Source organism: Meleagris gallopavo, chromosome 14 (assembly GCF_000146605.3).
Source record: "Meleagris gallopavo isolate NT-WF06-2002-E0010 breed Aviagen turkey brand Nicholas breeding stock chromosome 14, Turkey_5.1, whole genome shotgun sequence".
NCBI lineage: Eukaryota > Metazoa > Chordata > Aves > Galliformes > Phasianidae > Meleagris > Meleagris gallopavo.
In genome coordinates this window covers 11253008-11279005 of record NC_015024.2, presented here as the reverse complement: position 1 = coordinate 11279005, position 25998 = coordinate 11253008, and the positions used below count along the sequence as shown (strand labels likewise).

General features: G+C 44.3%; 1 protein-coding gene across 2 annotated transcripts; it reads right to left on the bottom strand.

Annotated features, from left to right (window-relative positions):
• Positions 1-496: 496 nt before the first annotated feature.
• QRICH1 (glutamine rich 1) lies at positions 497-25970 on the bottom strand. 2 transcript variants are annotated; one of them, XM_003210157.4, is made up of 10 exons: positions 25651-25970; positions 21834-22163; positions 13542-14561; positions 10646-10823; positions 9881-10035; positions 8984-9098; positions 7595-7703; positions 7113-7264; positions 6350-6440; positions 497-5547 (listed from the first exon to the last, which is right to left on the bottom strand). In XM_003210157.4, exons 2-10 carry the CDS (start codon positions 22140-22142, stop codon positions 5355-5357), a joined length of 2322 nt encoding a protein of 773 aa, XP_003210205.1. In that variant the 5' UTR covers positions 22143-22163; positions 25651-25970; the 3' UTR covers positions 497-5354. The 2 variants fall into 2 exon arrangements, with proteins under 2 accessions (XP_003210205.1, XP_031411453.1); XM_031555593.1 differs by lacking the exon at positions 25651-25970 and having other exon boundaries at positions 497-5066; positions 5354-5547.
• Between the last annotated feature and the right edge of the window lie 28 nt (positions 25971-25998).

Below are 25998 nucleotides of genomic sequence, written 5' to 3'. Positions count from 1 at the left end.
TTCCAGCACCTGAAGGGAGCTTACAAGCGGGAGGGGGACCGGCTTCTTACAGGGACACAGAGTGACAGGACAATGGGGAATGGCTTTAAAATAGAAGAAGGGAGGTTCAGGTTAGTTGTTAGGGAGAAATTCTGTACTCAGAGGGCGGTGAGGCAGTGGCTCAGCTGCCCAGAGCTGTGGGTGCCCATCCCTGGAGGTGCTCAAGGCCATGGATGGGGCCCTGGGCAGCCTGAGCTGGTGGGGGCAGCCAGCCCACGGCACGGGGTTGGAGCTCGGTGGTCTTTAAGGTCCCCTCCAACCTGAGCCATTCTGTGATTCTGATTTTAAATAAAGGACGGTGCTAGCAAAGGCTTACTAAACCTACGTAGGAGGCACACACTGATCTCAAGTGCTCCACTACAGCACAGGCACAGCCATAAGTAGGTTAAGTCAGCCTCTGTTCCAAAAGAAATACCAGGCAGAGATGAATGGTTCTCAAAGAGACTACGACAAGGGCTGCAGGGAAAAACATTTTATTTCCAAGCAGATTACAAAGAGCAGAGAATATAAGAGTAAAATTAAATTAAAAAAATAGTTGAGTGCATCTCTTTAAAATGATTTGTAGTGTGAGTTACTCACGGGGCAAAGCTACTGGAGAGTTCTGAAGGTCACTTTGCAGGATGCCAATCACATGTGCTGTTTAGATCAGGGTCAACATGGGAGGGACAGACAAGACGTATTTTGCATATAGGCTGCACACTCATTATCAAGCAAGGCTCTGGGCTGCAACTGGACCCTGCCTTTCCGAGACATCCTCTCCACCTTATTCTCTCCTGCAGTTCCCTCTTGAGATCTAGACACAGTTTATTGCTGCTGTAAGTGGGTTCAATCTGCCTCCCCATCCCGATGAGCTCAAACAAGAACAGAGAAGCAGGCAAACTTGCTGCCATGCACGAGGTTATGCAGGGCATAAAGTGGCCGCAGTGCTGAGAGCTGAGCTTCAGCCACACAACAGAAGGGGACCAACGGGTAGGGAACACAGCAATCGCTGCACAGATTGGAGGCAGCATGTCTGTGAAACTTCTGGAAGAAAATTTAAGATGCTTGTTAAGGTACGAAGATGCTCAACTTAGTACTGCCAGCAGTCGAGGAGCGTTGTTTCCTATGCATTGGCACGAGTGAGACAGAACAGGCTGAAACAACTGGATAAGGTACATTCCCTGTAGTACTTGAGAGGAGCAGCTCCAGCAAGAAGATGGGAAGAAAAGTCCCATATAGGGTGGAAGACAGTTTATATCCCTCTTTAACAGTGATTTAAGAGCCCAAACACTAATTGCAAGTAAGTCGCTATTAAAACTGGATGACAATGCAGTTCGGTTAGACTGTGCAGTCCGTTAGCATCTAGCAGCACTCAGACCAGCAAGATGAGCGACTGCAGTATCAGGAAGGCCTCCACTCCATCTATGCTCAGAGAGCTCATTTCTGCCATTTCTGAAGCTGTTCTTATCACTCTGTGGGAGGCCTGAAGATGGCCTAATTCATTCAAAGTACACCGAGGCAGTTAGTAGCCCTGATGCAGCAGAGAAAAAGACTTTATTTCTGCCCTAAGAGCAACAGTGCAGAAGCGGATTCTTATTTAGGGATCAGATTAAGTCTTTTTCATTGGCCCAAAGCAGGATCTACTTCAGACCTTGCCTGGTATCTGAAACTAAGGAAATCTCTGAAGCAGCCATCAGCCAAGTGCCATTTTAGGCCACTCTTACACTGTTCCTTTCACTCACCACTTCAGGCAAAGGTAAAGAACCACTGTAGTCTGCTCTCTGCTGTTTCAGCCATTACCACTTAAAGGAAATACTCTTGAAAGTAAATGAAAATCTAATGCTGCCACAGACAAGTGTGTAAGAGAGGCTACAGTGTTCTGTAAGAAAGCAACGCTATTAGTGTCAAGAGGTAGGACAATACACGGGTCTAATGTCAGAGTGTGAGGTGCCTTACAATAGTCAGTCATACTCTGCCTTCTACAGTTCCTTTCATATCAGAGAGACAAGATGGGCATAACTCAAAACCAACAATGCAGGGTCTTCCAGCTTGACTTCATCAGCTTTAGTTAATTGAAGATTGATGCATTTTCAGCCTGTCTCAAACAAGGCATAGGGCATGGAGAGTTCTCATTTAATATATACACGCATACAAGAGCTAGCAATTTGGCACTCTCAGAGCCTGGATGGAATGCCCTTTAAGCAGCAAACAAGCTGGTTATAGGAAAGTGTTAAAAAGCTATTTTACATATTTGACTGGGAACATCTCCCAGAACTTGGATAGCAACCCCAAGCCACAGCACTCTCCTGTGCTACTCTGTGCACGTCTTCCTATGAGCCCCTAAAAGGGAGCAGATCCTGTTCTTTACTATCAAAGAACATAGTATTTATATTCTAGAAATACTGTACCTTTTAAACTAGCTCCAGAGAGCCAGACTATAAGCCAGGCTCAGAAAAATAATCCTTAAGTCACAGTATATCGATTGTCTCTAAAAATAGGGAATGAATTAACACAGTGGACATTCTGATGAGACGGTACAGAACAGTACAGCAGTCCACTTCTAAGTCAGCAAGTTCATCTCATATATGTCCAAACAATGAGAAAGTAATGGAAACACTTCAGTCTGTCAGAACACAGCCAATCACTAGGAGATCTCCAGAGCTAAGTATAGGCCAAGTTCCTCCACTCTTAAGCTGTATAGTCCAAGACCAAGGAGAACTCTTCTCTTACAAAGACTTTAGATCACCATACTGTTAAGGGCAGTAAGGAGAACACACTGTCTAGATTTTTTAGGTAATGTGGAATTTTGTTCCTCCTGAAACTTCAGCTGAATTATTTGTTCAGCCCTAACCTGAAATTGCCCTAGTAGTCTTTTAAGTAATTCCAGCTTCTGGCAATTTTTAGAGTAAGGTGACTTCCAAAGCCACTTAATGAAGTGGCTTGTATACTTAGTACCTGGCAGATGACTTGAATACCCACTGCATTTCTGATGGAGAAAGCAGCAGGCTCACATGAGTGCAGGCATGCTGGAGCTAGTTTCACATGCAGTATTGCAGAGCACACACTGGGACTCGAGCACAAGTGGTCAGTCTGCAGTTTCTCTCACATCATTGTGTCTCTCTTCTGAAGATAGGGCAAGCTGCCCAGAAGAATGGGAAGTCTGCTCTGTGCAAGCCTGTGCGGCATCCTGAACAACAACCACACCCAACTGTTTGAAACAGTGGGAGCTGGCCCCTCACCACATCCTTAAATACTTAGATTAGGGCCAGTAATGATGGTATGGTAAAGGGATTATAGGCTTCTGACAGCTGAAATGGCACTAGCAATCCTGACAGCTGCTCTACCAGGAGGCAGCTGCTGGCTCCCAATGGCTGAATTTCACTGAAGGTGTATGCTGTCAACATGGCACACCATCCAGACACCATCTTCTCAACTTACCCATCAGGATGTGGACACCAACCCAATGTTATTTTCCCCTTGCATAACTCTGAGGTGGGAAGCTAAGCTATAAGTCTATGTTAGAGTGCAGGTATCAGTAATAACAGTGAGTTGCTACCTCACTTCTCTGCATTTAAGCACAGAGTCCTATACAGGGAACAAACTAATCATACAACCAATTCAAGCACATCTGTTTTCTCGTCAACATGAAGCATCAGAGGCTTGAAGTCTCGCTAGGCCCACACACCTCTACAAGGATCAAGAGCACAGAAGCAGACAACATTATTCCTATTCTCAACCTATGTGCAGATTTACACTGTGCGCAACCACCGGAGACGGCAAATCTTCCTTCTCAATACAGACAAGTGTTGGCCAACAGAAGCTTCAAAAAAGTTGCTTGCCTGTAAACAAGTTCTTTTATTGTAATATATATATAAGTATATATCTATGTATCTTGGAACAGGGAAGGGACATGAGATGGAAAAGCAGGGAAGACAAGTTCAAGAAACAGAGTCACCTCTCTGCATCCAAGAAGCTGGTGGCACAAATCACAAGCCTGGCTAGAGTGATCTCCCATTTCAAGCACAGTTGGCTATCCACTGGCTTCAAAAGAGCAGACTATTTGTTAATAATACAGAATACAGCGACTATTTAAGATGCAGGAAGGCAAGGCTACATGGTTGGGGTTTATGATCATGAATGATGCCAGAAGCTACACAGCTGTGTTAAACTCTGAAAAAGCTGTTACATGGCAGAAGTAAGCCACAAGCTGCTCCCAGAATGCCCTGGAAGGCCCTTTTCCCTCCAACACAGTTGGTATGGTGTGTTTGTAAAGGGGAGAGGGGGATTTGCCTAGGAGTGAAGCCTCACAGGCTGGCTACAGAACATTTAGGACAGACTGACAGCCTGATCTGGTCTCACAGATCCATGTTCCTAGCCTGACACCAAGCTTCCATCAGCAAGCAGATAGCCAGGTTCTTTAATAGAATGTAATCCCCTTCTACCTTCCTAATTTGTCAGGGTGAAAGAAGTCCAGCAGACTCAAGCTGGAAAGCACAAACAGGGATGAAAACAACCAGTTTGCATACTGATCTTTGTTTAACGACCCCCCCACCCTCACAGCTCACTCTTCCCCAAATAAAGACACATTGTTCAATGGCATGTTGAAAAGACGTGCTCATCATTCTTAATAAACAACTAGAGTAAGAATACATAAGAGAAACAGGGTGGTATCTTTATATGATACACAAGTGTATGTTACAAGAATTCCATCAGGCACAGAAGCCTCAAGGTTTAAGGCCTCAGTATTAGGCCAAAAAAGAAGAGTGTGGTAAAGTTTGTACTTTTAACATCTAAAAATGTCACTTAAAGGTCTGAATAGAAATCATTGTTTGTTTGTTTTTCCTTTGTATAAATGACAATTGTAGTTCACTCTCTCCTCTTCCTTCCAAGATAACAGCAAATTAACGTCCAAGCACAAGAAAAGAAGATGCCTGCCTCTCTTCCACTGGCTGAGCAGGTCCATCCATCATTCTGTGCCCTCTAGGCTGCACGTGCTCCAAGGAGACAGAGGCCCCAGTCATCCAGGCCAATCCTGTAGTTCATATTTTCTACATCATAAAAAAAATCAGAGTCAACCAGCAGCTTTCCACAGCTCCCAGCTTGCAGGGGATATGCAGCCTCCAATGATTCCAACAGTTTGGTGTGTTGGGTAGGATACACAATGGGTAGGTTTCCTTTAGATTCTTTTAAAGAGAAGAAGCCTAAAAGGGCTTCATAGCTACACCAATAAAAAACCAAAAACTTAGGCATCTCCTTTAGTGTAAAAGTCTGTACAATTCTTTGCTTGTCCCTCCCCCATCACCCCACCCCACCCCTTCTGAGCCAAGAAGGATGCCTTAGTGCATGGTGCTGGCATTAGCTACGGCAATAGCTTCCTGAATCTCTCGTATCACCAGGATCCGGGTGAGCATCTGCTCCATCTGCTCTCTGCTGATCGGCTGGATGGAATACCAGATAGGGCTGTTGGGGGCCACCACTGGCTCCGGAGTCAAGTAAAACGTGTCATTCCGGCCTTTCACACTCTGGGGGCTGCATGAGGAAGATCAGAAATAACCAGACTAACGGAATGTCCTAGGAGGGAGACCTCTCCCCTGTCCTCATCCCAGGCCTCACAAATCCTGACAGTGAACATCTGGCTGAGGAGACACGAAGGTACTTGTTCTGTAGGTATGGAGTTACTCTTAGGGACAGCAGTGGTCCCAAATGTTTAAGCCATGCTGCTTAGGTTAAAAAGCCATGGCTGCAACTACAAGTAATTTTTATTTCCCACTGGTAAGTATAACAAATGCTTGCCTTAAAGATCAAAGTGAAGCAAAATTAGGATATTTTTCACATGCAGGCTAGCTGCAGAGCAATCCATTAAGAGGAACACATACTTTAGTTTTCAGAATCATAATAATTTAGAGGCGAGTCCTTTGACGCTCCCTCCAATTTCCAGTCCTCATTTTTGTTCAGAAGCCAATCTGAATAGGACCCTAATTCTCAAGCAGCAGATGCATCCAGTTCACTTGCTTGCAAGTCACAGGCAGAACAATGAGCTCATGCCAATGCAACAAACCTTCGGAGCAAGTATGAGATTAAAAGCAGCCAGTTCACAAGTTACAATTTGTCTCTTTAAATACCATAAAAAGTTCCAAGTTAAGTTAGGTGACCATATAGCAAAATCCCACCCTCTCATAATCAATACCCTTCCCCACCTATGTAAATTTATGCAAATGTAGAATCTGTGCCAGGAGTAAAATGCTGCCCTGAAAACTAGGCCAGCTACAAAATACTGTACAACCCAGACAGTGAAGACAAGCAATGACAGGCATGGAATGGAGGCTCTCACCATTTGAAGAGGTAGAAGTCATACAGCTTTATCGGACACCTCAGGGGGTTCTCTGGATTCTCAGTCTGCTCTGCATACATGTCATCTGTAACTAGAAACCAACCCCCAAGAAGTCAGTCAGACACTCTGCATGAGAAGCACAACAAACTGAGCAGTGCCACAGAGTCTCTGAAGCATTTTGTCACCATGCAGTAGTTAGTAAGAGACATAGCTGTTCCAGGACAAAGCTGCCTGGTTTCAAGTACTCAAAGTACCACATGGAGAGCTTTGCTTTAACCCAGGCATACTGAACAATACAATCAGCCCATAACCATTTCTCCACTTCTATCTGCGCCCAAAGTGACAGAGATCTCACTGTGAGAATGCAGTGCCTGAGCCAAATTCCAGGATCATGCTTTTAAGGGGCCAGACCACATTTACGTACTAATTCTACACAGTTAACGTGCACTGAGCACTCTGAAAAAGAGAAGCCTTTCCAAAGAAGTTTCTCCCCCTGCTCTTAAACACTAACGGTTGCCCCCTTGCCCACAAAAACAGAACAAGCAAGAAATCCTCAGCTCCTGACTGCCTCAGATGAGGTTTGCCTCCAGAACATACTTACTATAAAAGGTACTATGTCCTATCAGAGGGAGCACACATTTCATTCTCTTAGGCTGACAATAATTGATAGAGCCTGGAGTTCACACAGTCCCATCTGCAGATATCTCCATGTCTCTTCAAGCCCAGAAAGTAAACCGTTTCCAAAGAAAATTCTAGACACTACCTTTCTGGCCTGTCTGGTGTGCACCGTGAGCCTTCAGATAGCGGATACTCGTGCTTTTATCCTTGGGATTGGAAGGGTTCTTCTTGGTCTGCCTCAATACCTTGGAGAAGGCCAGCTTCATGTGCTGGTCTACTGTCTTCAACAGGAAGTATCTGATCAGAAAAGAGAATACGGGATATTCAGAGAATACAGCCCCTACAGCAACACAGGTATCTTTATTCATCATGAGCCAGTCGAAGCTCAAATCGACACTGAGATAAAGACTATTCCAGCAAAGCACACAACAGGCAAAAGTTTAGTTTCCCCTCTGCTAGCTCTTTTCTTGTTACACTGCATCTTCTTTGCCTGATGGGGTTGCAAGAGGGCTCTGTCTGCAACCATTCAAAATTCACAACCGTGCCTTAATCCAGTACAGCAGTTTCCCAACAACCCTGACAGTGAAGTTTTTATGCTGCAGAAGTCTCACAGGCACAAGTACTTACTTTGTATTAAAAAACATCAGTGTAGTGAGCAAGGTGGAAGGGGAGTGAGCTCCCAGCTGCTTACACTCCCACAGCATCTCTTCCGTTACATGACTGGAGAGGACATAACCTGCAACAATCAAAAATCAGCATCATGCCAGGAGACAGTTACAGCAGAAACAAAGGCAGCATTTTCTGGTCCATAAGTACAAAGATATGTGTTCTCTAAGGGAAGGAGGACATCCTTAATGATGTCAAGATTAATTACCACAGAAATAACTTTAATGACAGGTACAGTTAGGAAAACAATTGTATATATACACATCAACCTCAAATTGCAGAGAATATACTCCTGCAATATGTCTAGATATTCCAGTCAGACAGAAATAAATACGTGCTTAAACAGCTTTTAATTAATGGCCCAACTCCAATGCAGATGCTCCTAATCCAATAATATGTGAGAGCAGGCAGGCCAGTATAACAAATCAGCTCATGGCCCTGTGCACAGCCTCAGTCAGTACACAGCGCCAAGTGATGTATTTGGACACATGAGTAATCCTTTGATTCTCAGATTTTTTTCCCTTTGTGTGGAAGAGGAAATACTATACTCCAAATACACAGATAAACAGAAAAAACAGACAGCTCTATAAACTCCAGGGCTAGTGGAATGACAAAGCACAGATCAAACAGCCAGAGCAAAAACAAAAGAATTCCAAAACTCACATTGCTACGTAGCCACCTAGCCTGTAACATCAGCTGCCTATCTGAACCCAAGAAAGAGCTTCTTCACTGACTTCTAATCAGATCAAAGGCAGTGAAATCACAAGAAAACATTTCTGTGCTCTAAAAACACAACGCTTATTCTAATTTTTGTACACAAAACCTGCCTTATCTCAAACTGTCCTCTAACCCTTGTCACCATCATCTTCTACACACAAGGTGGAGATGAGCTGCTGTTGATTGGAGCAGCAGAGGCTCTATCTGTGATTTTATTAAAAAACAAACAAACAAACAACAAACCCTACACTTAGTGGGTTTGGATATGGAAAGACCATATCCATCTGACTATATGGCAACATGACAGTGTTGCATCATCTCCTAAAGCAACAAAGCAAGATGTATTAGCACTTCAGATGAGGAAACTCAACGGGGATCAAGGATCTTCAAGTAAGTCAACCTCATAAAATCACAGTTCCACTACCTGCTTTCTGATGGGTGACAAGGAATAGCCAAGCACTCCTTAATCGGGCCTACAGCCTATAGATGGAACATTCTTTTACCTGATCAGTATGATCTGTCTTAGACACTTATTTATTTTGAAAGGTTTTCTATTCATACTACACTCTTGCTGTAGCTTTCAATTAAACATTTCAAACTCCAGAAAGTTTTTAAGTTCTTAAAAGTTTTTACCAAGGGGGGAAACACGAGGCTGTACATCCTTGAGAACCTCATGCAGCCATTCAGTGAAGCGAATATAGTAGAGATCCGAGAAGATGTCATCTACTCGCCCATTTTCAAAGAGATACTGTAAAAGATTCACAACACAGTCCAGTACAGTGATAGATAGCACGTTCCTCTCAAGCAAGATTTTGTCCTTAGCACCCACACACCTGGTTACTCAAATGCTTCACAGCATAGCACTGAAGACTAATACATAGTACCAGTGCGAGGACCCTTGCACTGAGAACAAATAATCTCAGTTACTATCAAGGCAATGCAAAGACAGGAAGGAGAGACAGCCAGCAAAGTTGGCTGGATTTCACCTCTTCTTTTAGATGTGTCCATTGGAAGTTAATTCACACGACTGTCCTGTGAACTCTAGACTCTTTCAGATAAGAAGGGAGATGCCAACTCTCCTATCAGTTTAGTTCTGTTTCTGCAGCTCTTTCAGGAAGAGCACTAACATTACCAGTTTGGACTTCCCACACCATAAAAAGCTAAATTTTTGCCTGTTAAAGCTTTAGTTAGATCAAGTCTTCATAGATTTCTCAAATATCATCCCTCTGCTCCTTCCTCCCCCAAAAGACAAACTTAAAAGGATTTCTTATTCTCATCACAACACCAAATTCATACTAACAATTCTTCATAAATTACTTCAGGGAAAAAAAAGAAACACATTGCTGTTTACCAATTACATTTAGTCAGTGCATCTTTTTTTCCTTCTTACACTGAAGCAGCAAAGACTTTTTTTCTTATGAAATCTTTGGGAAGCTCATTAGAAGCAGGTCTCCCTTTCTATAAAGGAGAATCCTCCCTATATATTCTGAAAACACACAGCTCTGTGCACCAGAACTGTCCTCCCCCTACCTTCTGAATACACAGGAAGATATAATAGAGCACATCTGGATCATACGGTTCACCATCACCATTCCGCGCTTCTCGTGTCATTAAACATAGACCATAATTCAGCTCAGCCACAGCTGAAGATATGAGATCTTCCTGGAACCTCAGCAGCTGACGTCCTGGAAAACAAAACAAAGCCGTATTATTTAAGCCATAAAGCCATATTATTTCTGACCTTTCAGGAATGATTTCCCACATCTCCAGCTCTGCTGTCTATCTGGCAGTCCTAGTAGTACCACATTCTCTCAGCACAATAAAAAAACCAAAATAAATCAAGACTCTATGCTGTCAGATCTACCAAAAAGATAAGTGGGCAGGAATCCAAGAGGAAGACTGTGCCCTGCCAACTGCCTTCTTTTACCACGGACAATGAAACGCTGCCCTGCAGCAACAGGAAAACAGCAGCTCCACGACTGCTCTACCAGACTGGCTGGCACACGCAGCCATTTTGTTCGGCCACGCATTACAGTCATATAATATCCTTTTCTACAGCCACTAGACTAGTTGCTCAAGTCGGCTCAGCACAGACCTATAATATTTCCCTTGGAACACGTCCTTTGGCATTTGGATCATGCAATAATTAGTACTGTGCAAAGCAAATAATTGTTTAAACTTAAAAATAATCACTGACAAAAAGGTGCTTTCCAAGAGGAACGGTAAACAGTTACTATTTCAAGTAGAGATTAGGCAATGACTGAAAGAAAAGAAGGCTCTTGTCACGACACATACTTCCAATAGGTGCTAGCCTATTTTGGGCTTCTTTCTCCAGCTCTGCATTCTTGGTCTGTGCCCAGCTTTTCCACACTTCAAGCCCTTCTTCTGGCTTCAGAGAGTTTGGAAGTAGAAGTTCAGGTGAAGTCTGCGGCTGCTGCTGCTGTTCTACTTCAGCAACCTGAACAGTTTGAGCCTATGAAAGAAAATATTTCAGTTGTATGTACTTTTAAATACAATAGCTGCATAGAAAACAATTAACTGCAGTGCTACCTCTAGCCCCAGGACATCAGTCTTTTGCAACACCCACTCTGGTTTAGTCCAAGGCACGTAATCTTTGCTGTCTAACTTACTGCTCATGAAAGAACATTTGCCTCTCCAAGTTGGTTTTTGTTTTTTTTTGTTTTTTTTAAATGGACATATCCCTTCAGCAAATCCACACTAGTTGCTGATTAATGCATTCAAAAGTCCTGCAGAACATCACAGGAGACCTGGCAGCCATGAGCAGTTCTATGTGGCAGCATCACAAAGAAGCTAGTTCGCTGACAAGAAACTCCATACAGCTGAAATCCTCTCAAAAACAGACTTCTGGTCTCTTCTCCAACAGCAAAATGAACTACTGATTTTCTTGACTTTAATCAACTTGACACGCTGAGCCACCACAAAAGAGCACCACCTCACTACAGCAAGACTGGCCCAATTGCTCTGGCACTATTCGAGTCTGTGATGAGAACACTGTAGATGTCAGTAATACCTGTAATTTAATGTAACCAAAAACAATACACCACCAAAAAAAAAAAGCCACCACAACAAGACAGGCGATGCCTGTAAGAGCCTCAGACTGGAGCTCTCAGACTGTCTACCTCTGATTTGTTGTGCTTCTGTTACTGCTTTGTTTGGTTTTGCATCAGCTCACAACTGTTTGTGTATCAGCCCCTCCATCACCATAGCTGCAGAGGGAGACTATCACTGAAAGGCCTCAGCTTTTATGGAGGCAGATGGCAATAAAGTTGAAGCTGTCAATCATACCTCTGTTGTAAAGAGAACAGGAGCCCAAGGGTGAGAACCGACACTCCATCTCCTTAGGAGCCACGATTTCACCCCCACTCCCCTCCAGAGCATTGCCCCATCAGCCTCCGAGCAACAGAGAGCTGCTCAGAGGCAGCCACCTCTGTCAGCCCCAGCTAGATGGGGGATCTGCTGCCCTGACCTCACAGCTGTCTCATCTGGTGTGAAGGCAACACACAGGCCAGAGTCACTGGACTGGAAGTTGCTTTTTAAATGACATTTTTTCAAAAACAGAACAAAATAGCTGTTTGTGGCTTGCCCCAGCTAAGTTGAGACTGACAGGGAGTACCACATAGTTTCACAGCTGTGAGACAGACAACACCCAAAAGTGAGATGCTCATCTACAGCAGCTTTATCATCCTTCCCAGAGGAAGAGCACATACCTTCCAGGATTGCCTCCATGTTTAGGGGGTTATGCAGTACCCAGAACGCCACAGACTTTTAGTCAGAATACTGTCTTGATACACAGGTATTGTGGACCACGACATACAGGAATACAAGGCATTGGTAGAAGCTTTACAAGAAGTCATTAGAGAAATTATGGAGTTTATACTTTGGAACGGATTCTATGAATGTACTCTCAAAAGACCCTTGAAATAACTCACTCCCTCCCAAAAAAAAAAAAAAACAACAAAACCTGTTCAGCAGAAAGGCAAGAAGTTCAGTCAACTTATTTTGAGTAATTGGAAGAAATAAAGTTACCTCAAATATACTAATACAGGGGAAAAAAAATAAGATACTGAAAGCTCTTTAAAAAAATCAACAAAACAAATGACAGACAACAGCAAAAGAAAACGGATGTATGACATGACCTCCAGGCTGTAGGTTAAAGTACAGCTTTATAGAACAGTGTGCCCAGCAACTGACACTTCATCCAGAGATGTAGGGAACCCTTTTCATTGAAGACGTGCTGCAACCCACCAAGGTTATGACTCGATTCAGAAACACAGATGTGATAACCAAAAAGCAATCCTCCTTGTCCCACTGCTTACTGATGAAGTAGAGGGCACGTGTGTCTTTATAAAGCCAAAAGTGTTATTTATAAACTGGAAGGAATTTGTAACAACACTTGTGCTAGCAGACGTGGGTATTTTTGCTCTCATTCCATTCAGCAAGAACAGGCTCTGACACAGATCAATCTCTATGCATTCTGATTAAAAAAAAGAAACTACATTCATTTGCAGATGTAAGACAGGTCATTAATTGCCCTATTCATTTAAGCTCTAAAACCAAGTTAAAAACCCTTTAAAAAAGATCAGCAAATTTGGCTGCTATGTTTGTCATGACAAAGAGATAGTTACTTGCCATTGGTCATTACGGTGTTCTTGCACACAAGCATTTACTGGAAACAGGTCGGTGTTACAGATGGGCACACCTGATCCACGAAGTCTGCTCTGACAACTAGCCAGATTTTGATGTTTTACCTGAGCACTGGATCTGCTGGGAACTCCAAATGCTACATAATACAAAGTAGCCACCACTAGGCCACTAGAGCATTAAGGTGGCTGACTTTGTTGCTGTTGACCCCATCTTTCCTTTGACCTGTTCAGGAAAAGACTACAGACCCCATAATAACTGCTATGAGGAAGCTAGCAATATGCACTTATTTATTCAGTTCTGTTACAGAGATCAACGCAGACTTTCTTTTGGGAAGTTTTGTACTCTATATACCAGTATTAACATGTGGCAGTCCTACATCAGGAAACAAATGCTGTATGTCACACCCAGACCAGAGGACGAGAGGCATCTCTGCTTCCTTGATAAAAGCTGTCTGCTCACATTCCCTCTCCCCAGAACAATTGCAAGTTGTTAATTGAGGACCAAGACCCAAGCAAGTTAAACTTACTGAGCAAGTGACTTGTAGTTGTTGCTGCTGCTGCCCCTGCTCTTGGGGTGTGGGCTGCTGCTGTTGCTGCTGCGGGTCCCATATGTGCACTGTCTGTGCTGTGTTCTGGTATGTCCCGGCCACAGCCTGCACTGCCACTGGAATGTGGATGTTGCCATTCATAAACTGCGCTGGAAAGAGTGAATTAGCAAGAGTCTGCACCACTTCCTCGTGAGAGTTCTTCACTACTGAAGTACTTCCCACCATCTTATCCTTGTCATCTTCCAGCTTCACCGTGGTCAGTGTCGTTGGGGAGCCACTGACGTGGACAGCATTGTAGGCCTCCTGAGGGATGGCGATGTGGGTTATGTTTTGCTGCTGAAGGTCACCACGTGGCTGAGCAGAGTAAACAGGGATGGTCCAAGTCTCTCCAGTGGGGCTAGTAATGGTCCCAGTGGCACTGTACAGGTGGGCACTGTCCACTGTTAGCAAGTCTGGCCTTAGAGAGACATAACTTTGCTGCTGGCCCTGAGGAATGGCCAACACTGTGGCAACTGGCTGCCCTGAAATAGCATAGGATACAGTAATAGGCATATCCACTTTGCGTTTCTTCACTGGCTGAAGGACGCTGGCGGTGCTGATCCTCCTCTCTCCCTCTCGTGGAGAGCCTTGTTGGGAAGGTGGAGGTGACAATGCCCCCACTGTCTGGATCTGGATCTGCTGACCACCAGTAATGGCCTGTCCTGCCACAAGCTGTGCCTGGATCTGCTGGTGTTGTATGTGCTCCTCCTGTATCTCCGCGGCCTGGATCTGCTGGGCAGTCTGCACGTGCTGCACTTGGATTTGAGCCGCCTGCAGCTGAGACGGGCTGGGGCTCTGAAGACACTGACTCTGTATTGTCTGGGACGCCTGCTGCTGCCCCTGGCCTTGGATCTGCACCTGGACCTGTATCGGCTGCTCAGAAGCTTGATGGACAGTGAGCTGCGGGGAGAGCTGCTGGGCGGAGACCTGCTGCGGTGACTGCTGGACCTGGACCTGAACCTGCAAGGACACCAATCGGGCAGTTAGGGATGGTGAGCAGAACCAGCAGCGGGGCCACCGGCAGAGACGGCGCATCACTGCAGGTCTAGCTGTGCTCCACAACTCTTACATTCACTTGTAATATATGGAGTTATGAACTACTACTAAAGATATCAGGAAAATTAAACCAGATTGAGCCACTGCAGAAGTGCCCAGCTGACAGAAGCAGGGCAGGTACTGTGTTTACATTGTACTGCATGAGCAGACAGAACGACATGTGAGCTGCATCTCCATCCTCAAAGTGCTGCTGCCTCAAGCCAACAGATTGCAGCACTTTCATCTTCAGAGCTATTGCCATTGCAATGTGTTATTTCAGCACAGGCCTTGCTATAGTGAGATTTTTAGGTCAAACTCAACATCAGAATTGTAATTTGTTCATCTTGCCAAAAGATGCACAGGTTTTTGCCTCATTCTTACTATGCCCTAAAGACCGATTTTACTGCTCTCACCGCTGGCCCCTAAATGGCTGCAGGAGCCTGGGACAGGCAGCAGGAAATGAGGGGAAGCTGAAAACAGCACTTGGCTCCTTCCATACAAGGCAGAGAATTATTACTTTGAAAGCAACTGTTAATTGTAGCACTACAGAACCAGGTGTTAACACAGGAAACAGTGCAATTTTCAACTAAATCTGTGTCTTGAGCTAAAGGACACCACTACAGTGTTTGCTCTTCTAAGCGTTAGAAGTATTTATTTGGCAAGGATAATTAAAACCAGTTAACTTTTTATTATTTACTTATTTCATTTAATCCCATTTATTGCCCAAGCCATTCAGCTGTATTTTCTATCTCATGCATTTAACTCAATACTGAATACCATGCACAAAACACGTTAGTACTTGAACTAAAATGAATTGTTTGAACTCCAAGGGAAATAAATATTCTTATGCCCAAGCCAGCTGATGTCCTCACTCCCAGGACACTAAGAGAGGTCTGCTCTCTTCCCCAGACAATTTGCTGCATTTGCCCTGTTCTCAGAAGTAATATCCCAGCCTTCCACGATCACCAGCTTCTTCAGGCTTCTTAAAAGCTTTATCTTGAAGGGGGCATTAATCACTCTGCTTTTCCTTGCAAACACCAGAGCTTTAGCAGCACCTAGAAGAGCCACGTGATGTTGAACCCAACACTGATTTATTTAGTCATAAAACTGTGTCTCCCTGCTCACATTCCCTCAACCTTTTCCATCTCACTTATCAAAGCCTGACAAGTAAACGTAACATCCGAACAGACTCTACACTCAGGTTTATGCTGCACACACAAAATCTCAACCCCACTTCCTACATTCACCTCTAAAAAGTCTTAAAAAAAAAAAACACACAACACCCAACAAAAAGGACTCATTCGCAGCCAATTAAGAATTGCTAAGTAGTAAGTGGGGTTGCAAAATGCACCATTTGCAAACCAATTGTGTAAGCCTCCTCCTGTTAGCGACTCATTCTGTTCCTGGGAAGAACAGTGAATTTTAGAGGCTCCTGCTGACAGCTGTATGCAATATACTGTAATCCAAATGATGTGGACTTTATATAATTTCCTGCAAGGTAACAAGACACATACGACCTTGCACCAGCATGACAGCTTAAAAAGCTGCATCAGCGAGTAATTTGCTCAGGAGTTAATTGAAAAAGATGAAGTCACCTACGGGACAGCTCTTCAGTTCCATCTGATACTCAGACACACTGCCCCACACTACCAGCAGTGCCCAGCAAGCAGGGCCAAGCACAGGTCCCTAGCCTGACTTCAGTTTATGAAAGTCGATTGCAGTTATACCTCTAAGGCAATTATTCCCCAAAATAAGACTAATCGCTACTGATAATAATCATTAATGTAGTCTTTAATACCAATACAAGCCCTTGTTCAAAACACTGCCTGCAAGACAAGGGCACAAGATGGGTCAATCTAAAATGTATTATCACACAGTAGATTTTCAGTTTAATGTGAGAAACACTGCTTTGTCTTCTGACATTTAGAATCATGTCAGAAAGAAGTGTCATTTATCCTGTACTTCTGCAGTGCATTTTAAGAACGTGCACACGTTGACTGAGAATACCTCAGAAGTTCCCCCACCTTCACTATAAACACAGTTTTACGTTACAGTTTGTTACCCTCTTCTCTTTGTATGTATGAAATCAGTATTTCTGTCACTAGCAGAAAGACTTGAAAGCTTGCTCCTGCAAGGAGACGATTTCATAGTGTTAAGTGCAGTTAGATAGGCTGTGAAATGGGTTTTACCAAGAGGCACAGCCTAAGAACAGTACTTTCTTCTCTCTGCTTTTACAACCTAAGCTCACATCTCTAGAAGCCATGGGCAGCTTCCATCCCTTTCAGAGATGATTTTTTTTTTTTTAAACATCTAGAGAATAAGCCCAGACCCAAATATGTCGTAAAAGTCAGACTCCAGAACCACTGCAAGTTCTTCAAACTGCCAACTGCTGACATCACATTTCCGAGTAGAGGCTGCTCCTATTTAAAGGAATATTGAAGCTCTACCTACTACACATTACACATCCCTTGTGAATTACATATCTATTTTTATCAACTATATTTTGCAGCAACTCCCTCTCCATTTTCAAGTAGCTTGCACCCAGGAGTGCTACAAGCCTACGCTTCAGATTTAAAGACTTAACTCGTTTGAGACAAAAGGACAAAGAATTAAACAGCATCAGTGGCTGACTTTCTAAAATACCCTGTACAGAAAGAAGTGTTTTAAATTTGCAAGCAAAGACCAACACAGACTGCAATGTTCAGCACCAAGGTGAGGGAAGAATGTTATGCTGGGAATGCCTGGATTGTACTGATGCAATAGAATAACACACCAAGTCACCAATAACGAAAGACTGCACACTGTCATAAGCTTGGATGCAACAGCATGAAAATAATCACTTCCCAGCAGGCTGTAATTAAAAAGAAATGCATTTTTACCATAAAATAGCTAAAAGTTGGGCCAAACACTCACAGACTAGAGAAGCAAAAGCATTAGATGCCTGCCCTGTCTTGTAATAGCAGTGTAGAACCAAGCTTAAATCCCTTAAAGGGGGAACCTTGCACCATTTTAAGGACAAATAAAAAAGGAACACATTTTATCTAGAACTGAGCACATACAAAGACAAGATCAGTAGCCACTCAGTAACACTGAGCCAAAACAAGACTACAGCTTACACCTTAGTTTCATCTGAAGGTGATCACGTAAGTTGGGCCCAAAGCCCAGGACAGGCAAGAGGAGAAAAGCAGCAAACCTGCTGCAGAAGTATACTTCAAAACCCAGCAAGAGCAACATAGGTGCACCCTGAACTTCCACACCTGAGCAAACTAACGGAAATAACAAACGACCTGGTCAAAAACATTGACAAGCAGAATTGCAGTTTCCTAACTATTCTTAGCCCCATTTAAGGCTTAAAATATACTTCCCTCAAAACCAGTGACTCCAGCACTTAGAACCAGCACTGTCATAAAGGGCTCCTTCTAACATTAGGTCAGAAGGTACCTACAGCATGCAGACAAGTACAAAACAGGTGAAAAGACTGATCACTGAAGTAGCAGGAAATGGTGAACTTGTTATTCAACTGCCTTACAGGAAGTCCCCTGCTACCTATCAAAGTAAATAATGTCTACGGGGAACACACGAGTCAACTTTTCAGAATGACTACCAGACACTCAGTCCAGGTTTTTTCCTCTGCTCATTCATCATCACTGAGACAATGCCACAGACCACAGAGGTATTCTGCATGTTTCAACAGCTACCATATCAAGATTATGTTGTCAAGCTGCAGTCCGAGGCAGGATTTAGATCTAAGTCAGAACACATGAAGCAAGGAAAACAAACAGCTTCCCTTTCCTGAAGAGGTGCCTATTTCTATATACAAGAAGGACCTATCTTTAAAACATCACTCTCTATTACAGCCATCCTTTGAAGCAGCACAGTCTGCCCTAGCAAATGTTAATTAATACTAGCTGCTACACTAATATCTCTTATTAGAATGTTTTTCAAAGATAAGCAAACAGGAGCCCTAGCTCATGTTAGAAGAACAGGCTGAACCCAGGACCAGGACAGGGACAAGGGGAGAGCCATTTCCACCTGAAGTGAATGAAAGGTACGTTCTCTGCAGAGCCAAGGATAAGATCTTCTGAGCTACTGAAGCGCACCTTTCCTACTTTATATTACAAACAATGCCTATACTGGTCTGAAGTCAGAACAGATCAGAGGAAGGCTAAAGCAGTAAGAAATGAACAGATAAGGAACTGGGGAATTAGAAGGGCACAAGCCTTCACGGTTTATGCAGTCATTTAACCATTCCCTATACAGTTCAGCAATCTAACTCACCTGTACCATCTTCACCTCATCCCCAGCTCAAGGAGCTCCTACAACCTTGCCATCAGAGTGTCCTAAGAAAGGTGAGAATGGATAAACTTCCCTACGTGCCCTGAATTGACCCTGCACAGATACTGACTCTTCGCTGATATCCTTCCAGCTACATCTTGCAGGTGAATATGAGAAGTGAAAGGAGGAAGGGGTTCACTACTGCACCAGTACTGTGTTCTCTAAGGAAGTCATTGTTAACACCTCTTCTTGCTGGTGTCATCAGTTCTGCGCCCTCAATGGGCAAAACCAGCTAGCAGAATCTCAGAGGCCAAGCTGATAAAACTCTTACTTGACTGGAGCAAAACATGGCCTTTCTCACCTAGCCTAACACTGCACAAGGTCTGACAGCTTGGCATGCTAAACCATTTATTAAGATATAACATCATCGCTGTGATAGTGAGCATGGAAGGAGCTCCAGGACACTTGCACTGTAGCATCAACTACTACATAACCTAACTGAACAATTGCATCTACTTTGAAATAAATGTTAGGCAACAGTTTGTTGAATCTTTTAGGCAAGAAAATCCTAAGGTGGCAACTTTTCCTTCAGAACAGGAAGCACGCTTTGCCAGAATAAATAAAAGCAGCAGCAGTCACGCACCGGCTTTGTCTTCAGCAACGAAGACAGAGGATGAAACCTGAGCGCTGTCTATCTTTATAATCATAGGGCTGTCATCAGCACTTGCAGCCATCAGGTCATCTGACCTGTGATATTATTAGTCACCTTCAGCAACACTGCTGCACTGCCAGATAGAAGCGCAGTCATTCACAGGGTCTTCACTGATTTGCAATTGGATTAGCAAGAATTAGAAGGATTATCAAGTCAAGAACTGGGATGATTTAAGTTTGATTAAGATCTCAGAGGATGACCACAAATCATTGTAGAACAACAGCAAAATGAGCCAGAGGAATCAGACACATTGCTCTGATGGAACACTGACACCCCCAGAGCCCCAACACAAGCTGGGGGTTTGATCACACAAAGCCACCAGGCTTTGCCAGTGCTGCCACAAAGACAGTCATGAAACCTGTCCATGCTACATCACAGGTTTAACCTTAACTGCATCTTGACGAGAAATCTTGAAAAAACACTGAAGAATTCTCACAGATGGGTAAAGATATTCCTCCACCCAATTTCTGAGAAGAAAAAATAAGGCTAATTCAAAGACAGTTCTGAGCCAGATGCTCAAATATGGACAAATCCAGTGGCACTGCTGATGCACAAAAGCTGCAGCCACATCAGGTACAAGATATGCCACCAGACTGTGCTGGGAGGTGGTAACATGCTGAAAAGAACCACACAGGAGGCAATACAAACACTACTGTCTGTACTGACAGATGTGAAAGCAGGTATTCTAAAGCAGAGTCGCATCAAAAACACAAGAGAAAAGCACACAATGGTTTTTAGGAAAGCTTTTTGAGAGCTTGACTTTTGTTAGATTTTTTTCCATTCTCCATAATGTGCAAGCCATTCAGTTTACAAAATAGGAACATAACTCTGGCAGCAACTCTATGGTTATTTTCAAGAAGGTCAGGAGCTTATTTTTCTCTGGAGTGTATGATATTTGACCTCCCTCCCTATCTCTGTTACTAGGAGGCTTGCAAGGGTCAAGCCTGGACTTTGAGGAGTTCCAAAAGGAGGCAGCAGTAAGAAGCACATGCATACATACGTATTCCTTGTCGGTTTTAAGACTGGTATGGGGCCTTTAACATCTTCAAGGCTGAGGCACTGAAAAAGCCCTAATCGTTCTAAAAGTTCTTCTGCTGAACTGAAAAGCAAAACTTCTCCCCCAGAACGTGCTAGCTGGCAGAACCAAAGCCACCCCTGACCACTTCTAATAGACTCATGCAGAGATCTAATGCGTCCCTCTGTGAGAATAGAGGCTTTTATTCTTCAAAAGCTTTGTGTCACAGGTTACTGTAGGGCAATAGGTTACGGAACTCCTAGCTGAACATTCGGTTACTCAGTAGGAAGAGTAATTGGAGACAAGTTACCCAGTGAAAGAAGAAAGTTTGTCTTTTCTATAGGATAAGAGCACGCAAGTGAGATGTTGGCACAAGACTGTACCACAGCAATGGTACCTCATTTGTTACAAAAGAAGAAAGCTCACAACCTTAGATGCAGGCTACACACGTCAGCAACTTTTCCCATCTGAAGCATACCAAAATCGCAGCCAGAGTTCAGCTGTTGGGAGATGCACTTTAAGAGAACCTTGGTAACACCCTGCCATCTATGAGCTCTTTAAGAAGTGTTTGAGGACCAAGGCAGCTGCAGAAGACTTCTATCCCTGTGCAAAGGAGCCAGCTTCCTTGGCACATAGGCACCTTTCAGAACACCTTTCATGAAAAGCATCTTCCCCTGGTTTACAACTTATGTCAACTTCTGTGCATTTCTCTCCAGCTTTAAAAGCCAGTTCAAGAACAGAAACTTCTAGAACTTTCAAGTAAAATTTGAGAAGTATTGATTTCATTTTAAAAAAATAAATAAAAGCAACAAGAGTTAGATCCCACTGCCACTCTAAACAACAAGAAAAAAGCAAGACCAGCAGAGGAGGAAGGGTATTTATAGCTGCTTCACAGAGTGCAAGGCTTCATGGAGCTGTGTACATGCCAAAACTGTCAACCATTTCTCAAATAGGTTACACCACTACATTGCTATGTATGTTACTCCTCCTACAGCAGGGCTCAATGGAGGCAGAGCAAGTCAAATTTACTACCAAATTCCTTAAACAAGAGGGAAACGCTGTTCTACATGAAGTTGATTGGTCCTGCTTCCTAAACGCTTGCCTCTGGTTTCAGGTTAGCCAGTAGCTGGCTCTGAACACTATTCTATGGTTTAACAAGTCATATATACCTTCAAAGATGATTTAAGATGCTTACCTGGACTTGCTGGGGTTGCTGAACCTGTATCTGCTGCTCTTGCTGAGTTTGCTGCTGGACACTGGTTGTCACAGGGCAAGCAAGTTCAAGCAAAGACCCGGCCACCTCTGTGCTGTCCGTGTAAATGCAGTTGCCACCCTGCTGGTACACCATCGTGGTGGTGGCTGTCTGCTGAAACTCCTGCAGAGCTTCCGGCCCCTTGGAAGCCAGGGAGTCCAGGAACTCCTTCATCCTGTGCTGGGGGATTGTTCGTGCCTTCACACGGATGTATTCTTCAAAGGAAATGGTGTTCTCCAGAGAATTATTCATATTGTAAGGTCCTGAGGGTTCCTTAAGGAAAGAGAAAGTGAAAACTCTTAACTACAGTGCTCCTCTGGTGCAAGGATATTCCAAACTCCAGTAATTAATTTCTCATACTGAGCACCATGTGAAATCGAGCAAACATGCAGGGCCAGATGCCCTGGGACAGATGCTTTAGCTTTGTGAGACACCTTGCAGAGCTACACTCCTTTCAAATTAACCCTGAGCAATTCAGGGAAGTCTGAACAACACCAGGTACAACCATGACACCTATTTCAAAGAGCTCACTGCCATGTAACACCTTCCAGAATTATATTTCACCCACACCAGGCAAATCTTATCACAGAATAAATCAAATCACAGATCTCATTCGTTTGCAGCATGCAACGCTAGCGAGAGAAGCTCAGAAATCAATACTCATGGCCCTGCTTCACAGCCATGGAGGTGGGAGAACCGAGCAGTGTGTTCTGTCAGGCCATGCAGCCCTACTCTAGGCAGCTAATAGGAAGCAGAACAGAAGAGCAGCAGACGCAGCATTCATCCCTCTGCTATTAGGACTAGCACAGCCCTATCGATTTGAACAAGTGAAAGGAGAGCGTTGGAATCAGGAGATTCCTCAAATAGAACTACACACACAGAGAAGCAGGGCTCTGGAAATTAAGCAGCCAACAGCAGCATTGCTTCCTGATATCTTTTTGATACAGGAAGAGGTTAACGAGAAATGTGTAAAGACAGAAGAAAGACAGAAGCAGTCAGATGATTTGGGAAAGCGAGCGCAAGGAGGCAAAAAACAAAAGATGACTACACCTGAGAACGTTAGAAAGCTCTAGGGTACACATTGGCAGCGTTCTTCTCTTATTGACTTAACTTGTTTAAACCCACAAATTGTTTCTGCAGCGAGCATACTGCTTGTTTCTAAGGTACTCATTAGTCCCGATAAAGGGTAAATAGATCTGAGCTCTAACACCACCAGCTGCTGAGACGGCTGTGAGAAGACACGAAACAGCACAGCATTCAGACCAGAAGAGGAGATCTGGTATTACTGGTAGAAAAGTAGAAAAAGGGACAACATCACTGTATGCACATACTGACCGCAGTCCTTAACAGAAGTACGAAAAGCAGAACTCTTTGCAACATTTCACAGTGATTTAACCAAGCAGAACCAGGACAGAGGCTTTTGATTGAACAGAAGACCGCAACAACCGTGTGAAGATGGGAGCAAGTTCAAGGCTGTCAGAGGCGTAACCGCACTGCCAAGTCCAAGCCCAGTTCCCAGCAATACCAGCAAGCCCTACGGTGATCTCTAACCACTCTTCACTGTTACGTGACAGCAGCCTAAACACACAGAGCTGTTGTTTACACGGAGGAGGTTCACAGCTAGCACGTTTGACCAGGCCCACGTGAGCAAGAACGAACAACACAGGTAAGGGAACACGAGGCAACTTGCTGAATATACAATTTCTGGAATTACTACTTAAAACACATATCAGTTGTCAGCAATACAACGCAGAAGATAACAGTGTCCACTTGCTAAATACAACAATTCCGTAGAAATGAGCATACAGAAGCTCCCATAGAGTGCAGAGCTGGACAGAGACACGGTTCTCCTACCTGTCAGTGACTCTGCTCCGACAAGTTCTCAGGCCTGCACGACAGAGCCAATAAAACTACTCAGTTGCTGACTCAGCAAGGTTTCCTCCAGGAGCCACCCAAGGAAAAGCTAAGCACGTCTAAGCTCTATGCTCAGCTTTTCCCACTGAAGAGCCTCAGCTGATGCTTTGCACCTTTTTTTCCCCCATCAACCCTATTTCAGGTGACCAATGATTGCATGTCCAAGGTGACACCAATGGGAGATTAAAGTTACTAAGGCATCTTCAGACTTGGACAGGACCTACATTCAGCACACAAATTCATCTTGCACCTAACTGTAAGAAGCTCTGATAGACGCTCTCAAGCAGGTAAACACATTTTGAGTTATTAACTCGTCTCAACTTTCTACTTAGAACTTGCATATTTTCTACTTAAGTACCACGGTGAAGCTTTTAGATCAGCACAATCACAGTGCACAGCCACCTGGAGGTGCATTAGCAGACACAGCCTGCAGAGGGGAGACTTCTGGAAAGGAAGCCTCAAGGATGCTATGCCAGGAGCCCAGCAGTGAACACTAACAGCTGCTCTTTGACTTTAGTGCTGTTGATGTGACAGCCAGCTGCCGCAGAGCTGGGAGGCCTCACCCCCTGGCAAAGACCTGCCCTCTTCCTTACTGCTGCACTGGCACTTATTATGCTGAAAGGGCTCAGGGAATCAATTGTGTCTTAGGAGGTTATTTACTTTCTGTTAATTTTGTCAAGGAATGTCAGTAGTTATCCACTACCCCAAACAGATAAAGTTACATCATGGAACTACACCCCATTAAGGCTCATACACCGCTTTTGGAACTCCAACCCTTCTTCCAAGAGCTGCTCATCATCATGCTCCTCCACAGCAGAGGCCAGAAGCTACCAGAAACCCAGATACAGAAGCAACAGGCTCAAAGATCAGCAGGAGATCCACCACCAAACCACCACCTACCTCTTCTGACCACAAGAAAGCAGAATAAATAACATGAATTTCTTACATACAAATTCTTGACCCTGCTCAGCTGCTCCATCCTAATCAGCACCACAGTCAGCCTACCATTCTGGTCTTGTGAATCTTCCCCTGCCACAAGCTGTCACAAGGAACATCTCACCTAGTACAGAAAAACCCTTGTTATTGGCATGAAATTACTACACCAAGAGTCACTAACACAAAGCACCAAACTGCTTCTGCGAGCCACTGCAACATGTAAAGCCCCAAGCATGGAGCAGAACCCCACTGTGCCACATGGTACTGAGAGCATCGTTCCTGCTCCCAAACAGCAACAAGACCTTCCTTTCAACTCCAGCCAACAGAAAAGAGCCAAAGGCACCACAGGTAACAGAGCAGCCTGGGCTCTCTCAGAATCGTTCCCATCTACCCGAAGGCTGCTTGGGGATATATTTAACTAAGAGCACTGAATGGCTCAGGCTGTGCTTCACAGCTACACACAGCAGCACAGGTACCAGGGCTGGGCAAAGATTCAGGAAAGTAACGCTGTAACCACAGAAACCACAGTTGTTACAACTGAACTCACCCACGTTTCTGAACAGAAAGAAACCTTTCAGTGCATTCAACAGGCCGAGGTTCTGCAGCACACAGCTCACTGCTGCAGCTTTCACCAAGATATGATCCCTCGAACCATCAGACACGTGTTAGAAACGGCAAACTCTTACTTAGGCCTCAGCAGCACATTTTTAAGCGAAAAGAGCACCCAGGCAGAACACTTCCTTCGCTATGTGGATGTAAGCCCGCCCTGCTCAGTACGACCCCGTCTTCCAGGAAATGAGGGCACAAAACCCTCTGAGGACCGCAAGCACACACGGTTAGTTCGTAAACTCAGCCCGAGGTTACTGAGAACACACACACGACTCGCAGCATGTGGACGATCCGGACTCACCAGTCACCATGGTGCATGTATTTCTGCTGCTCTTGTCCTGAGCTCTTAGACTTGTAACGTTCTGGAGAAGACAGAACAAAGAAGCCCTTTCCATCCCCGGTTCCTTTTTTCCTTTATTAAAATCATTTTACGTTCAATGGGCTTTGTCACTTAATATGAACGGGAAGAGATCGCCAGGCTCCGGGAAAGGCGGCGATGGGACCCCTCCCTCCGCACCCGTCACGGCACCGGGCTGGGGAAGGCAGAGCTGAGAACAAGGCAGCAGCACAAGGCAGCAGCGGCACCAGCGCTGACGGAGCCCAGAGGTCCCCCGGCACAAACCACCCCGTCACCGCGCCCGGCTCCACC